At 43.0% G+C, this 15,889-nt stretch overlaps 2 protein-coding genes across 77 annotated transcripts in view; one reads left to right on the plus strand and one right to left on the minus strand.

The window, feature by feature from the left end:
* Positions 1-4,910, minus strand: part of SMG7 (SMG7 nonsense mediated mRNA decay factor) — a 79,763-nt gene extending 74,853 nt beyond the window's left edge. For 38 of the 50 annotated variants that reach the window (XM_081492468.1, XM_081492455.1, XM_081492446.1 and 35 more), the window contains exon 1: positions 4,763-4,910. Coding sequence is in view for 12 of the 50 variants with exons in the window: in XM_081492465.1 (XP_081348591.1) it covers positions 4,763-4,791 (29 nt within the window). In the remaining 38 variants the exon portion in view is untranslated. Of the gene's footprint in view, positions 1-2,755; positions 2,940-4,396; positions 4,662-4,741 lie in introns of those variants that run through there. The other 12 variants (XM_081492469.1, XM_081492464.1, XM_081492467.1 and 9 more) reach the window with 4 other exon arrangements.
* Positions 4,670-15,889, plus strand: part of NMNAT2 (nicotinamide nucleotide adenylyltransferase 2) — a 208,432-nt gene continuing 197,212 nt past the window's right edge. For 6 of the 27 annotated variants that reach the window (XM_081492515.1, XM_081492519.1, XM_081492508.1 and 3 more), the window contains exons 1-3: positions 4,670-4,935; positions 7,789-7,910; positions 9,319-9,400. Coding sequence is in view for 7 of the 27 variants with exons in the window: in XM_081492499.1 (XP_081348625.1) it covers positions 9,333-9,400 (68 nt within the window). In the remaining 20 variants the exon portion in view is untranslated. Of the gene's footprint in view, positions 4,936-5,497; positions 5,602-5,660; positions 5,734-6,900; positions 6,961-7,138; positions 7,290-7,401; positions 7,473-7,788; positions 7,911-9,318; positions 9,401-15,889 lie in introns of those variants that run through there. The other 21 variants (XM_081492523.1, XM_081492516.1, XM_081492520.1 and 18 more) reach the window with 11 other exon arrangements.

Here is a 15,889-nt window from a genome sequence, read left to right on the forward strand (position 1 = left end):
CTATTGGAGGGAAGACGGAGGGGAGTATGAACAGTTGCCTCCCACAACCACAGCAGGTGTCATTCAGAAGCACCAAGTGGCCACCTTTTACAACCAGATTTGACCTGTCTGATATTCCCTATGGCTACGATTATTCTATGTTCTCATCTTCCAAAACAACTTCAATGATGTCCTCCCTATCTGGTACTTCAATACTTACCCAGCTCCATTTTTCCAACCTTGACATGTTAATTTCCGTATTTCTAGCCTTTCAAACGTTATTCTTTTAAAGCATGATATTATACCTCACCTACTGTCTCCTCCATGGCCTATTCCCACCCTCCCCTACCCTTCTCAAATGAACTATATTCAATACACCTTTTTCTTTTATTCACAAAGATGGCAAAGTCTTTATTCTCAACTTAATCACTTGGATAGGACTCTAATTGGTCTATTTTAAAAAGTGACACTCCCTTCCCCTTTTAACAAAAAAGAGTCATCATTCTTTCTTGCCCAGAACATCACCCATACAGAGGGTAGGCTATCTTTCCTTTCTTCTGCACACTATTTCTACAACTCAAGACTAATTCAGTCCCCGTGATGCTGACTTCCCTCTCTTTGTCTTACTGAGGCTTCTTACCTCATATCCTCACTTCTCACTTTTCGCAACTCCCACCTTATTCCCTGATTTGCCACCACTCCACCATTTCAACACCAGACACCCCAGCTCATTTACTCTGACAAATTAACTCAGCTGAGACAAAACTAATTTTCATCTACATGAGGAAGAGCTGTAGCTGTACAGTCTAAAGACTGTCCAGTCATGGTCTTACACCAATGACAAAGGTAGCCAACAACACTCTTCCGAAAACGAAAGTCACAAAGAATAACTGCTATACCCACAACCACACTCACTCAGCATTCTCCCCAAGTTGTCTATAAAAACCAATGGTTCCATATTCATCAAAGGAAAGAAAGTGAATATAATGCTTCCCTGAAGACATTCTCTAGACTCTCATAGCACATTTTATTTTTAATTTTTAATACAATGTTTAAAGGTTACTGCCCATTTACAGTAATTACAAAATACTGGCTATATTCCCTGTGTTGTGCAATACATCCTTGAGCCTCTCTTACACCCAATAGTTCATACCTCCCACTCTTCCGACCCCTATACTGCATCCCACTCCATCCCCACTGGTAACCACTAGTTACATAGCACACTTCAAATGGAGTGAGTATCTAAAGAAGAGACAGGGAAATTCTGGCTGGTGCAAGTCTTATTCTATCACCTCTTCCCATCTCTGTCAACTATTAGCCCTAAGATTTGCTTTTATTTACTAAAGATACGAGCAAGACTGAGAAAAGACTGGCTTTCAGGAATCTTGATGTGATTCCAGGTCCTACGCCTATTCAGCTTTGCCTGTTCAACTTTAGCTGGGAAATTTAGGCTATTTAAACGTAGGCTATTTCACTCTTCTTCTTTTCTCCCTTCTTTAAAAACCTAAATTCATTGCCAGGTGTCTACTATTGATCCCACGACCCAAGGATAAGTCTTCCTTACCATGCTAACTTTAAAAACACAAGATACATTAACATAGAAGCCTCTCAAAGCCAACTGATCCTCCCATTCAAAATACCACCACAGGACTCCCTCGGTGGTCCAGCAGCTGAGACTCCAAGCTCCCACTGCAGGGAGCCTGGGTTGGAGCGCTGGTCAGGGAGCCTGGGTTGGAGCGCTGGTCAGGGAGCCTGGGTTGGAGCGCTGGTCAGGGAGCCTGGGTTGGAGCGCTGGTCAGGGAGCCTGGGTTGGAGCGCTGGTCAGGGAGCCTGGGTTGGAGCGCTGGTCAGGGAGCCTGGGTTGGAGCGCTGGTCAGGGAGCCTGGGTTGGAGCGCTGGTCAGGGAGCCTGGGTTGGAGCGCTGGTCAGGGAGCCTGGGTTGGAGCGCTGGTCAGGGAGCCTGGGTTGGAGCGCTGGTCAGGGAGCCTGGGTTGGAGCTGGTCAGGGAGCCTGGGTTGGAGCTGGTCAGGGAACAAGCTCACAACACAGACCAAGTGCAGCCAAACAAATAAATATTTAAAAAAACTGGGCTTTTCAAGCATCATTCACCATCATTTAAAAAAAATACCACCGCTCTCCCGATCTGCTTCTCATCATACCTTTCTAGTCTCACTGATAACCACCTTATTTCTGGTCCTTAACTGCCCACCACACAGATGCACCTCCCTAATGCAAAGCTATGAACATGTGATTTCCCTTCTAAACAAACCGTCTCAGATTCTCCATTGTCAACTCATTTTAACAATACACTACAGGTCAAAGTATTAAAGATTTTTCTCTATAGGCACCTAATCAAATAGACTTTCCCTGACCACCCTGTCTATATAAAACAGCACCTCCCGGTCTTACTTTATTTTTCTTGCTAGTACTTATCACCACCTGGTAACCATATTTATCTGTTCCTATGTTTATTTGTTGCATCCTTCCATCAGAAAATACTTTCCCATGTTCACTGTTAATCATTCAGCACTGAATCCTCAATGCCTAGAATACAGCAACCTCTCAAGACATATCCATGGAAAGAATGGGTGAATTCAGACATGCTGCTCACAGCATAGCTGGTCTGGAGTCAGAAGACCTATATCTGAATTTTAGCTTCCACAAACCAACTATATGATCCTCAATAATTTTAACTTTTGGGGGCTATGCTCTCTTCACCTGTAAAAACAAAGGGTCAAACAATCTATGAAACTGTTAAGTTTTTCCAGCTGCTCACCTTATACTTGTGTTTAACTGGACTGAATACTTCCCCCAGAGCCCAATCCTCCTTTCTATATATCTCTGCTCAGTTTCCTTCATATGGATTCCTCCTTCGCAATCCACACTTCTCAGAATACTGTTTATCCTTAAGGTCCAATTTAAGTGCTGTTCTCTCCTTGAAGCCTAGCAAACTGCAAACTCTGTAAGAGGAGGGTGGAGTCTTACCTTTATACTCTTAACAGTTAGTACAATGCCTCCCATATAGGTGATCACCAAAATGACTGATGAATCATGTGTATGCATGAGGAAATAAACAAAGGAAGCTTTTCCTGATTCACCCCAATTGCTGGCGTAATCTGCCTTTGGACTCATGACACTTGGTATCTTTTATGATCCTTACCATAGTTTACTTGCCTAATATATACTAACCCGCAAAGTCCTTAAAATTAAGGACTGTCCTGACAGTTTCCGTATCTCTCCTCTACAGCATCTATCATACATCTTCACCGTGGTTGTATTTACTAAGCTTATCTGATATGTTACAAGCAACAAAGGGATAATAAAGGAGAAAAAGGGCCTTGAAATACCCCTATAATTCCACCTACCTACCATGCAGTCATTGGGCATACATGCTGTCAGTTAAACTCAGGCATCCCACCATACTTGAAAGATCTCATCCTTCTCTCCTCTACACACTCTGCTTAATAAAACGATTACTACTTTCAAAAGCAGAACAGCTACCCTCATGTAGCACTTAACTACAAATCTTTTCTTGCAGGGATCCACTCACACACCAATACTTTCACTTCACTAAATGGCTAAAATGCCTTTTCTGCTCATTTCAGACTGCTACCCCATCCAATTCCCTCCTCCACAAGGTATGAAACCACTTTTAAAATCATTTTACCATAAGCTTGCCATTCTTAGTTTTGCTACTAAAAGACAAAAAGACCTGTTTCTGAGTCTTCCTTCCCCTTTTCTAAGCAGTGGCAACTCCCCACTTAGTCTTGGGCTCTTAACAATCTTATTTTCCTGTGCCATCAGGATCTTGACCCCCGTCTATCTCTACCTTCAAGCTCTTATTCTGCTTCCATGGAACCTTCCAAGCTGCACAATAGCTGGTGCAATACGCTCTCACCACCATGTACTTGGTTCCAATCTGCATATTCCTTCTCCAGTGTGTATAAATCGCCCCCTTAACCCTCCCCTGATACACATCACACTCTCTCACACTCTGCACCCATGCGTCACTCTACCTCGACATACAAGTTCTTTACACCACTCTTAATGGATCTACACGACTCTCCGAATGGTATCTTCCGACGGATTCTAACCCAGTTTCTTCTGGGGAATCCAACCCCGGCCATAGTACCTCCCTCTTTCCTCACTTCCTCATCCATTCCCTTCTTTATGCCCCCTATCCCCACCCCACCAACTAACTACAGATGACATTATTTCTCAGTATTTCCAACCCCAGAACGATGACCAAACTCCAGTTTCCGGCGGCCTCTCCCTCCTCTAGGCCTCCCTCCCCGGCCTCCCCACACACCCCAGGTGTGCAGACTTCCACCTGGCCTTCTCCCCAGGCATCGCTCCAGCCAATCCCACAACCACACCACGTTTCCCAGCCGCCGGGATCAGACTCCTCCACACCCACCTCCATTCGGGGTCGCCGCCGCCTCCCCGGGCGCCTCTCCGCCCCGACTCGCCAGCGAGCCCGCGACCCCGGGCGCGCACACACACACACATTCTCACGCTTCCCTAACCTCCTTCCCCGCACCGAGACCAGCCAGCTCCGCGGGAACTCAGCCCGGCCCGCGGAGGGGGGGGTAGGCACCCAAGTGTGTGCCCGCTCCGCCCCCTCCCGCCGAGCCTCTCGCAGCCCCCGCCTCCCAACCGGGAAAAGAGAGGACACAGCAACTCCCCCGCCACCCCGGACGTAACCACCTCTGTGTCTGTTGCTCCATGCCCCCAACCTTCGGCCCGCTCCCCTGCTCCGTACTGGGCCGGCCGCCACACTCACCGGAGATACTGCGCGCTCTGCAGGCTCATCCTCCGCCGCCGCGTCTTCCCGCGAAGCCTCCGCGCGTCTCTCAGGCTCCTCGGAGCGGCCCCGCGGCCCCACGGGTGCTGGCGGCCGCCGCCATCTTCCTCTCCTCCGGCTCCTCCTCGCTCGGCGGGGGGGGGGTGGTGGGGGTGAGTGAGGCGAGGGGGGAGGGAGCGGGGAAAGCTGCTCTCGCTGCTGCTCCGGCCCTTGGGGCGCAGGGACACTCCGACCCGGGAAGGGGGGAGGGAAAGGGAGAAGGGATGGGGGCGGGGGAAAGAGGGACGGCAGAGGAAGGAAGTGGTGGGGGGGTCTCTCGCGAGATTTCAGCGGCGCCGGTCCCTCCGGGTGATTTCCGCCTCTCTGTAGCGCTCCCTCTTGGGATCAGTTAGCCGTGCGGCGCCTGTGCGGCTGCTGAGTGGCCGACTGGAGGCGCTTGGCGGCTTCCGGAGAACCCACCTCTCTCCTCCCGCGCGAGGGGGCAACCCCAGCCTCACCGGGAACATCGAGCCCAAATCAATCGGGAGTTACACTCAAAGTCTTCCCCCGTCTTTCCACTCCGTCCGATTTCGCTCTTCCTTTTTTCCACTCCTCCACTCTTCCCGACCGGAAACGCTGCCTCTTCCTCTTACAGTTCCGCCCCCCAGTTCCTCGTCTCTGGTCCGCTCTCGCGCCCTAGAGTGACGCTAAGGACCCCCTCCTCTTTTCTGGGGCCCCTCCCTCTGCACGCAGGGACACTGTTGGAGGGGTTAGGGTGGAGCCCAGGGATGGAGAGAAAAGAAACCAATCGGATTGGATAAACAGCTGCCAAGGCAACTGTAGGCTGTAGCTGTATTGTCATAGTAACCAATGTGTGCAGGCTGAATGACCCTCCCTTAGCTTAGTGGAGTCCCCGAAAAGTGCCCAGGGTTTCCCCTCGGCTTCCCTTCCATCTTAAAGGCCTCCCCCAGGTTGGGAATCCGGGTAGTTCTCCTGGGCAGGGAGGTTCATTTTCTCCTCCCTTTCCCTTTCCCGCAGCGATGGGGGAGACCCCGAGGCATTCACCATGGGCTTTTCCACCCGCCTGCGGGCGGGAACCGCCTCCATAGTTTTCCTCTCCGTGACGGACGCGGGGAGGGCCGGGCCTACGAAGATGATGCCGGGCCTGAAGGCTGGTGGGCGGCGGGCTGGAGCCGACTGGGCGAGGCGGCGGCGCTAGGCTGCGAGGCGGGCCAGGGGTTTCCCCACCACCGGGAGGGCTCTGGGAGGCGGGGTCCCGCCGGGACGGGGTCCCTGAGGGAGGAGAACGGCATACGACTGCCGAGATCCCTCTTCTGCCGACTGGGACATCCGACTTTCCCCAGCGGGTCGGCCCCTCACAGAAATCCCCCAGACCCCACCCACAGTCGCACTCGGCGTCGGAGCCTCCTCGGGAGTTCCCCGCGCGGCCTTCGCGAACCATCTCCTGCCACGAGGAGGCCGGAGTGGGGGTGGGAACTCATCTTGGAAGGCTGACAAGTGGTTTTTCCAGCACTTAGGGCAGGGGACACGGTGCGAAGTTCAGGGCCGCCTTCCCTCTGAGAGGCACCCCCTCCCCCCAGTGGGAGTCCCCCTTGCTTATCAAAAGCAGACGTCCGATTTCCTTTCTCCTCTTCAAATTTCCTTCTCTCGTGTGTCTGCAGTGTTTTAGAACTCGTCACTATGTATCTTTGGGGTTGGAGAGGAACGCATTGGGTAATAGTATTAACAAAAACAGATACTTGCGCGAAGTTCCAATGAAAGGTTTCTAGGAAATGGATTTTCATTCACCCAATCTTTTTGAGTGGTTATTATGTGTATTTTATCTCAGGTTTGAGGCAAAACACACACACACAGTAACGAATGGATTCTTCATAATATGGAGTGTGTGAGAAGTAGCTGGAGAAGTTGTCATCCTAGTGATTTGAAAGAATTATTTAGCATTTTACAAATTATATTTTCCATCGGTATTATGGAGCTGTCCCAAAGTACTTTAGGATGTGTAACGGATAAGCCCCCTCCAGGAATGCCGGCCTCATTTCATGGTTAAAATCAGAATTTTAAGGGGCTATTTTCTTTTGACTCGGTTGGGATACCTGATTCTTGCATGCTGGGTGAAGGGGCACTGTCAAAATCCTTCCGAGACGGCACCTATTAAAAGGCTGGACCAATGTCTACGTGTAAGTTTGGAGGAAATGAAAGTGCAAGCTGCTTGAAATTAAATCCCAAGGACAGATTATCATTAACGAAATAGAAACTGAACTATGCCCCCTTGTGCTGCAAGCGTCTACTGTGATGTGGTGTGACACGCGGTTTGATTGCAGCTGTACAATGCCCCCTATCGTCCCTCCTCCCGCCGAGAGGCCGCCCACTCATGGGAAAGAGAGACACCTAGTGAAAGACTGTTCTCATCTCTGGCTTAGAATCCGACTTTTCTTCAACCTGCGAGCCCAAGGAGGGAGATTACTGCTACATAGTACCGAAAATGGGTTACCTCGGTGGCTCAGCGGTAAAGAATCTGCCTGCCAATGCAGGAGACCTAAGAGACATGGCTTCAATCCCTGGGTCGGGAAGATCTCCAGGAGGAGGGAATAGCAACCCACTCTAGTATTCTTGCCTGCAGAATACCATGGACAGAGGAGCCTGGCGGTCTACAGTCCATAGGGTCGCAGAGTCTGAAGCGACTGAGCACGTAGGCACACAGTACCTAAAATACCATAGATTTCCTTTCTGAAATTTATTGGTTAGATTTTTTAAAAGATCTTAGCCAGAATAAAAAATTTTTATTATGTAAAATAACCACCCCCTTAGTAATTATCATAATAATACCGTTTATGTCTATGACCAGTCAACAGTATATGGGTACATATCATAAGACCTAACAAGCAATCTAGAAAAATATTAGTATCTTCTCATTTTGAAAACTGGGATCGGAAAAAAATCTTTTTGTTGTGTTGTTCGTTTAATAAACATTACTGAGCATTTATTATATTTCAAATGTTGTCCAGGTTACTATGGATACCACTGTGGAAGAGACATGTTCCCTGTCTGGGAGGAACGCACGTTTTGGTAGAGATACCAGAGAATAGAGATGTGATTTGGATGCAATATTATGGGTGCAGCAGTTAAGGTAAGAAGAAAGTGCTTTAAGTGTGCTGATGAAGTTCAGACATATAAGCCATCTTTGTATTTTATAGCAACTTTCCTAAGAATTTTTCAAGACTCTTCAGTAGCTTTAGTGTCTCTACAAACCAGATAGAATAGTAACATTTACACTTTACAGATTATAGAACATTGATACCCATCTTGAAAGTAACTTTAAAGTCGATAAGATTCAGAAAAATTATGATCCAAGTTTATACATTACTTAACGTACATTTTCCAATTTCATCTCTTTCTACTAGCCCCCATCAACAGGTTTGTAGAATACAAGCATCTTCCTGCAATATTATTCACCTTGTTCCCCCTGATGGAAAAAGTTACATCTAAACTAAAAGAAATTATAGAAGACAAGCTGTTTCATTTTGTTTCATCCTACCTGGTCTTAAGTTTTTCACTTTATGCCTAAGTGATTTTATGGAAAAATCATAAGCTAGCAGATCTGAGTGCATCCCAAGTCTGCCATCTCAGTCTCTGAACTTCAGTTTTTTCTTTGATTAAAGGAAACATTACCTATCACAGGCTTTCTGTGAACTTTAATGATAACTGTATGCATATATGGTGGCTCAGCTGGTAAAGAATCCACCTGCAATGTGGGAGACCTGGGTTCAATCCCTGGTTAGGAAGATCCTCTGGCGAAAGGAACAGCTGCTCACTCCAATATTCTCGCCTGGAGAATTCCATGGACTGTATAGTCCACGGGGTCACAAAGAGTTGAACACAACTGAGTGACTTTCACTTTCATGAATATATGAGTGCCTGACATACAACACTGGCATTTGATGAATGTTAATCTTTTTGACCTGTTGCTGTTTTATCAAGCTAAAACTAGTAATATAGAACTACTGCAGCATAAAATTTTTGAAAAAAATAGGTTATCCAGTCTTTGTCTATATTACTCATAAATCTGACCACACACCCAAATTTATTCTCATTCAGTGCTAGAAGATAGATTTCTTTGTCCTTGACTCTGATTACAGAAAAGAATACAGTATCAGGACATTGTGAGTCATATTCCAGAGAGTTGAAACTTTAAAAAGAAACAAACCTTTTATCACTAAAAACAGCTTAATATAACCACACTTCTGCCCAAGTAAACAGAGTGGCCAGTTTTCAACCAGACACCAAGTACTTGCTAATAAGCTACTCTTAGCATTGCTATTGAATTTACTCAGAGCTTTGGTAACCGGATAATTAATATATAGCAAGCCTCCTCCCTTTTACTAATAATACACATCTCACCTGTTCCATGAACCCTTAACAAGTACTAATTTATTTTGATAATTAACCTACATATTCTGGTTGTTTACAAATCATGTGTACAATAGATACTTCATAAATGTGTTTCTATTTTGATGAGAATGATTTATCAATTGCAGTACTCAAGGACACAATGTATAGGAAGCGGCCGTGTTCTCTTCAGTACCACACCTCAGACATGGAACTAAGTGATTCAATCAAGTGAGTAATTCGTTCTTTTCAAATAGTGAGTCAGAAACAAGTTGATTAAACTCAGGTAGCTGGTTGCTCAAGATTTCTTAGATTAAGGGTTGGCAGCCTTTCTCAAACAGTTCATTTATTTCTCAAACACTGTGAATTTATTCATTCATTTCTAAGAAGGAGTCACTGAGCCTCCAGAACAGTCAGGAAGCATTACAGTTCAAGATTTAAGAGAAGAAACTTCTGGTTTGGGAGACAATGAGATGACAGAGAATGGTAGTCAGAGCTTGCTCTCCCTCCTTCTCCACGCTCCTAATAATTCCCAAAGGAAACCATATTGATCTTCAAGAGTTTCTCCTAACTCCCAGTAAGAAAACACTTCTGGTAAACAACTACACCTTAAAATCCTATCTGCTGTTTTAATGGATGTAGACCATCTGGAGAAGACAGGAAGAAATGCCCATAGGGAAGACTGAAGAGTATTAAAAAAGAAAATTAAAACCATGGCCCCTTATACTTTATGTTGTCCAAAGGCCTTTGTGTTCATGGATCTCTTTACTACTCCAAGAACAGTACTACGGAAACCAGCATGGGGTCCCCAGTCTAAAATCAATGTATTTCATGTCAAAATATGTTGTATTACCCAGAAGCTGCCTTTTTTTTTTTCTTAAAACACCCAAATAAAAGGAACACAATTTTTTCACTGTTTTATAGTCACCTCTTTTCTTACATCTGGAGCATAGACAACTATTTTTGAGCACAGAGAATGTGAAACTGATACTGTCATAAATCTGTTCTTCTTCAAAACCATAGGAAACCACATGTATGCACACATGCTCATACATACATGCACACCTTCCTCTTTTCCCTACCTTTATTATTTTACCACTTCCATTTTCAGTTGAAGTTAAAATGTGATATAGATGAAAAGCAAAGCAACTCAGGATATACATTTGTTACTTCAAGGCTTACTATGGATAGGTACCCAAGTACTGTTCTGCTTTGCTTAACTATCCTAGGATCTTTTCTATTCACAGAAAAATTCTACATGTTATAAACCTAGATAGTTTGTCTCATATTTATAAAAATTCTTAATATCATTGGGTTACAAGATATGAGAGCACGTCTCAGAAGAAATTAGTGAATTAATATATTCTTATAGCCTATAGTTTAGCCACATTAATCTTTAAAGTTTTGATTTTAAATTCTTGGCTTGAATTTTCCATTGGCTTTCCATTGCCTTTAGAATAAAGTCCCCAGTTCTTAGGATGGCCTACATGATCTGGTCCTTGCCTGCCCTTTCTCTAACATTGCCTGAAGTCAGCACTTGAGCCACAATGACCTTCCTTTAGGTCCTTGAATAAGTGATATTCTTTTCTACTCAAAGCCTTTAACACCAGCTGTTCCCTTATCTATATAACTTTTCTCCCTTCTTGTGCGTCAAGCCTAAACTGGAACATCTTTGGAAAAGTCTGCTCTGCCCCACACCCCATCAAGCTAGGTTAGCTACACCTCCTACATACTCCCACAGCACCCTGCCCGTCTTCTTCATGGCATTTGTCATATTTGTAATTCTTTATTCAATGTCTGTTGCCTCCAGTTGGCTATAAACTCTGTAAGTGCAGACACTACCTGTTTTTTGCTTGCTGCTGTTTACCACTCCCCCAGCTGGTTGCCTGATACAAGGATGCTCATAAATGTTTGTAGAATCAATCAATCTTGGGAAAATTTTGAAATTTGAACCCTGACTTTTCATATAAATGCTTAAAATTCCTGACCACCTTTCTATGGAATATCGAAGTCTAAGCAATAAGAGAAGCATTACTAAGCAATAAGAAGAAATTTTCTGGGCCTTCAGCCTGTCTGAGAAATTGAAACTATTAACTGTAGTTTACTTAGGCAGCCAGTAAAGAGCACACTTATAAGATTATGGATAACTCATCAATTATCTAACAGCAAAGTCTCATACTTCAATGTAGGAAAAAGGTCTTTAGTGTCCAAATTACTTTTATCTAACTTTTATATTTTCTATTTTGGGGCTAGGGGAACCAGTTAATCCTCTTATTGTGTAGCAAAAGAAAAGCACACTTCTGGGGAAGATGGCAAGAGAGAAGACAGGCAATCAGCTAGGTTGGAAATAGGATAGAAAAATTAGATTTAAAAATTCAGAAAGAAAATTGAGTCAGAGTGTAGAACAGAAAACTCAGTGGTCTTTGTATTGCTCACTGGAAAGATGTTTATAAATTCTGGCATTATTATTGTTATTTTTTCCTCCTGTAATATGATAGGGCTAAATAAATTGAATGCATATTTCCTAAGGAGAGAGTCATATGCAATTTCAAAGTAAATGAGATATTTATAATATATTTAAATTATATTTCTAGAGGCAGGCATGTTATCTAAGTTCATGGTGGCTCAGTGGTAAAGAATCTGCCTACAATGCAGGAGATGCAAGTTTGATCCCTGGGTCAAGGAGATCCCTGGAGAAGGAAATGGCAACCCACTCTGGTATTCTTGCCACGAAAATCCCATGGACAGAGAAGCCTTGTGGGCCACAGTCCACAGGGTCACAAAAGAGTTGGAAACAACTTAGTGACTAAACAACTAGCGACCTAACAACTAGATAATATACCTAGCAATGCCAGGCACTTAGTAGGCACTCAACAGGTGGTACTGCTCTTGTTACACATATAAGGTGAATCAGAGCTTCACATACTCAACTTCACATTCTAAATAACGTAGATTAAAAAAAAATAATGTTGTAAAGTTGCATTTGGAGAGAGAGAGGTACACAGCATGCTGCCTTAAAACTCTATGACCAGTTGTATCACGTGACCAAGTATAAACTGCCAAGAGAGAAAACAGCTTTCATCTACTTACAGAGGATGTCTCAGTTCATTAGGAGTTTTATATTTGAATGAGATGAGATCCAAGAGCTGTCAAAACTGAAAAGGATAAGGAGGCTTATAAGGAGCAAAACCACCTGTTTGTGCTGTCCCTGCCCTCCTTCAAACTGGCATTCCTGGAGGGCTTTCTGGCTCACTCCCCCATTGTCTTGCTCTCTCTCACCCAGTGGCTGTGAGCTTCCCTTTATGGTACCCAAAGTGATCTGACCCTTTGTCCAAGAAGATGTTCAAGGGTTTAGTTCTTCTTGAAAAATAACCCTGTGGTAAACCAATAAGGCATGCCAACTCTTGGAATACCAACATTTCCAAAATGTAGGGAGCAGTGGCCTAGATGTTACAGAAGGTAATCAGCTTGTAGAAAGCGAAGTTGAAGTCCTTTTTCTGTAAGTATTTGTTGGACAGCTAAATTGTAGCATTAAAGTGCAATAGGAATTTTAGGTAAAGACGTTAGAGTCTATAGGGAGTGTTCAACTGATGATCCATTCCTATCTTTCTCTGCTCTTTAAAGACAAATCTAAACCAATCCTTTACTTCTCAGAGCCTTAATCTGGGTATATTTAATACTAAGGAGAAAGCTTAATGAGTTATGGATCCTCTAGAATTTTAGTGTTTAATTATTTATTCAGTTTTTTCATTCACTCAATCCTCAAAAACATATTAAGAATTTTCTGTGTGTTGAGTCATATGCTAGTCACTTGGGTGCAAATGTGAACAATACAGTCTTGCTGTCAAGTGTTTAAAGCTTAGAGGAGAATTATGGGGCAGTAGTAGTATAGAGTGATAAAAGTTTTAGAGGTCTTTGGAACCATTCCGTCTTGAGATCAGGTGCAGACAGACATGCAATCAGATAGTCCATAAGTGTTCCAGTCAGCTTCAAAGTCTTTCAGAATGAGATTTTGCAGAGTTAACTTTTTCAAATTCTATTTCCCAGAAGGAAACGGAATATTTACAATTCAGCTACCAGAAGAGTGATGGAAAACCACAGCTAAAAGTATTTTAGACTAAAATATGGCTGAAGGATGCAAACTTTGTAATTCTATGTCACAGTTATATTTAGGTTAATATAGCTTATATAAGTTATATACTATAGTAGATGTTAAGTCTAACTATGACATAGACTTGCACAGAAAATGGCCAAAAACACAATATTAAGAGCAGTTATTTCTGTGAGACAAATTATTTATGGGAGGCTTTTATTGATCTCCCACCAACCAAAAAGTAAAGTAGATTTTATTGTTGTGGTGGTTGCTATTGTTGCTAGGAGTTTCATTGTTTGTCATTGTTTTTAGAGAATGTCTGGACTATCTGTCAAGTTACAGAAGCCTAAGAGTAATGTGGAAACTGAATAGGAGATAGATTAAAAATAAATGTAATAGCTTTTTGCATACTGGTGATTTAAAAAAAAAAAAACCTTATTAGAGGCCATTCCCAAAGACATGTCCTAAGGCTCACTCTAACACAATATCAGGTACTGATACTTTTGTACAAAATTCAATGAGGGTGATCATCTGTGAATACATCATTACTGACCTTCTTTGGCAATTCTGGATCTACTGGGAACCATCACAGCCTGAGAAGGATGAAATGCCCTAGATGGGATTTACAGAGGATCATTTTATATAATAAAAGTCTAACATTAAACCTTTACTGAACCTTTTTGCCTTCTCTTATCTTTAAAATTCTCTTCTTATCCCTCAACTTTAGGTCACACCTGACCCCTCCCAGTTGTATAACAACCTGCATTTCTTCATTTCTCTGGAATGTGACCAGTCAGGAAACTCAACATTTGCTTTCTCTTTTTTTTTCCTAGTGAGAAAGAGAAAGATAAGGAGGAAAACTAAATTGAGAAAGAAGCAAGAGCATGGAAAGAGAAAAGGAAAACTATAAAGTCTAGAGGAAGCGAAAGAAGAGATGGATGAGCAGAGAACCACACTACCTAGTAGTAGTAGTAGTTGTTAGACACTTACCTATTACAGTCTACTTTCTGTGAGACTCTAAGAAATGACTAGATCCCCAGTCCAAATTAAAAACAAGAGAGGAACTTGGCAACCTCTGAAATATACTTTCAGATCCAGTGATCTCTATCTGCTGAATGGAACATCTCTGATTCTTGCTGTCTGACAAGTTTGAGATGTATTCCATTTAATGATCCCTTTTGAGGCTGATATAGACCATAAGAAACTTTATATTGCCATTTTAAAAGTTGATATTCTCCAAAACAAAATATATCATTTGAATTTGGCCTGTGGGTACAATGTGGAGTATTACCATTCTCTTACCTCTTACGCATGTGATGGTGAAAGCACCATATAAGTACAGAATAGTGCAGTCCAAACAGTTGTTAAAACTACTAGACACTCTGCTAAAAATCCTCTTTTTCCCCTCAGGTGGTTTTAAGATCACTTGGAACCTTCTAATTAAATCTGACACTCTCTTGTAATTTTTTCATTCTTTTAAGCTTTCTGTTCTATTGGGTAATAATAATCATGTTTCCTTTACCAAAACTATTTTTACTTTGAATCCAATGACACTTTAGTGTTTTTTTTATTTTATTTTAGTATCTTAACCTCATCTTTAATTCATTATACTGTTATGGTTCTAGTAATACATAATAAACACTTGGCTATAAATAATCCATAAATGGAAACATAATGACAGGACTTGGTCACTTCTTGGATGTGAGCACTGGAGAGGAAGAAATCCAGGAGACTCCAGGTTTCTGCTTGAGAAACTAAATGAAAATAGAAATCATAAGAGAAGAAATAGTTTGGAGTGATGTGTGGATGTGAAGATATTGAATTTTTGTGGACGTGTTGAACTGGGGTGGTCTGGAGTTGAGAGATCTTGTGATCTGGAGAACTTGAGAGAAATCAGACTAGAGTTGTCTGTTTGGGAGTCATCAACATGTAGATGTACCTGAAGATACTTGAGTGGTTTCAAAAAGCTTGTCTATAAAGTAAGAGAGCTGGGAGAGGTTTTTGTCTTACAGAGAGGTGAGAGCCTTCAGCAGAAAGGATCCAGGATAGAAAAACGAGATAAGAGAGGCTGAGGGGGTAGGAAATGCAGCTTCTGAAGAAATGGGAAGAGAGACTTTCAGGACACAAAGGCAGAAATGGAAATCTTTTCTCTGATAGAATAATAATGAGATGGTAAATTATGGAGTTTCTCCCCCCAGACCCAGTATTTTCTTTTATCCCTTGCCCTCTAGGATTTTAAAACTTCAGGTTATAAAATCACATAGATTCTGAAGAATCAGGACAAAGACTGATGATTTAAGGGCAAGGCTTTCAGCATCAGAATATATTAAAAGTTCTTCAAATTGATATATGCAGAAAATCAGAGAGGAGAGCAAAAAACAAAGGGACTTTGTACTCTGCCTCCCTTCATCCCAAGTCAGAATCCCAAGGAGACTTACAGAGATTCTGAATAGGTTTCTGGCATTTGAGAACAGGAAACCTCAATCCCCATTACTGAGTAAAGCCAAAGAAGGTAGCAAGACCACAGAATTCCTCACATCCAGAAAGGCAGAGGAAAATAGTCAAAATGGTATTGTGAGCGATGCTTTGAATGTCCACATCTTCTACAAGAACTCCAATCACAAAAA

Source organism: Giraffa tippelskirchi, chromosome 5 (genome assembly GCF_054371585.1).
Source record: "Giraffa tippelskirchi isolate mGirTip1 chromosome 5, T2T-mGirTip1v1.2.pri, whole genome shotgun sequence".
Classification (NCBI taxonomy): Eukaryota; Metazoa; Chordata; class Mammalia; order Artiodactyla; family Giraffidae; genus Giraffa; species Giraffa tippelskirchi.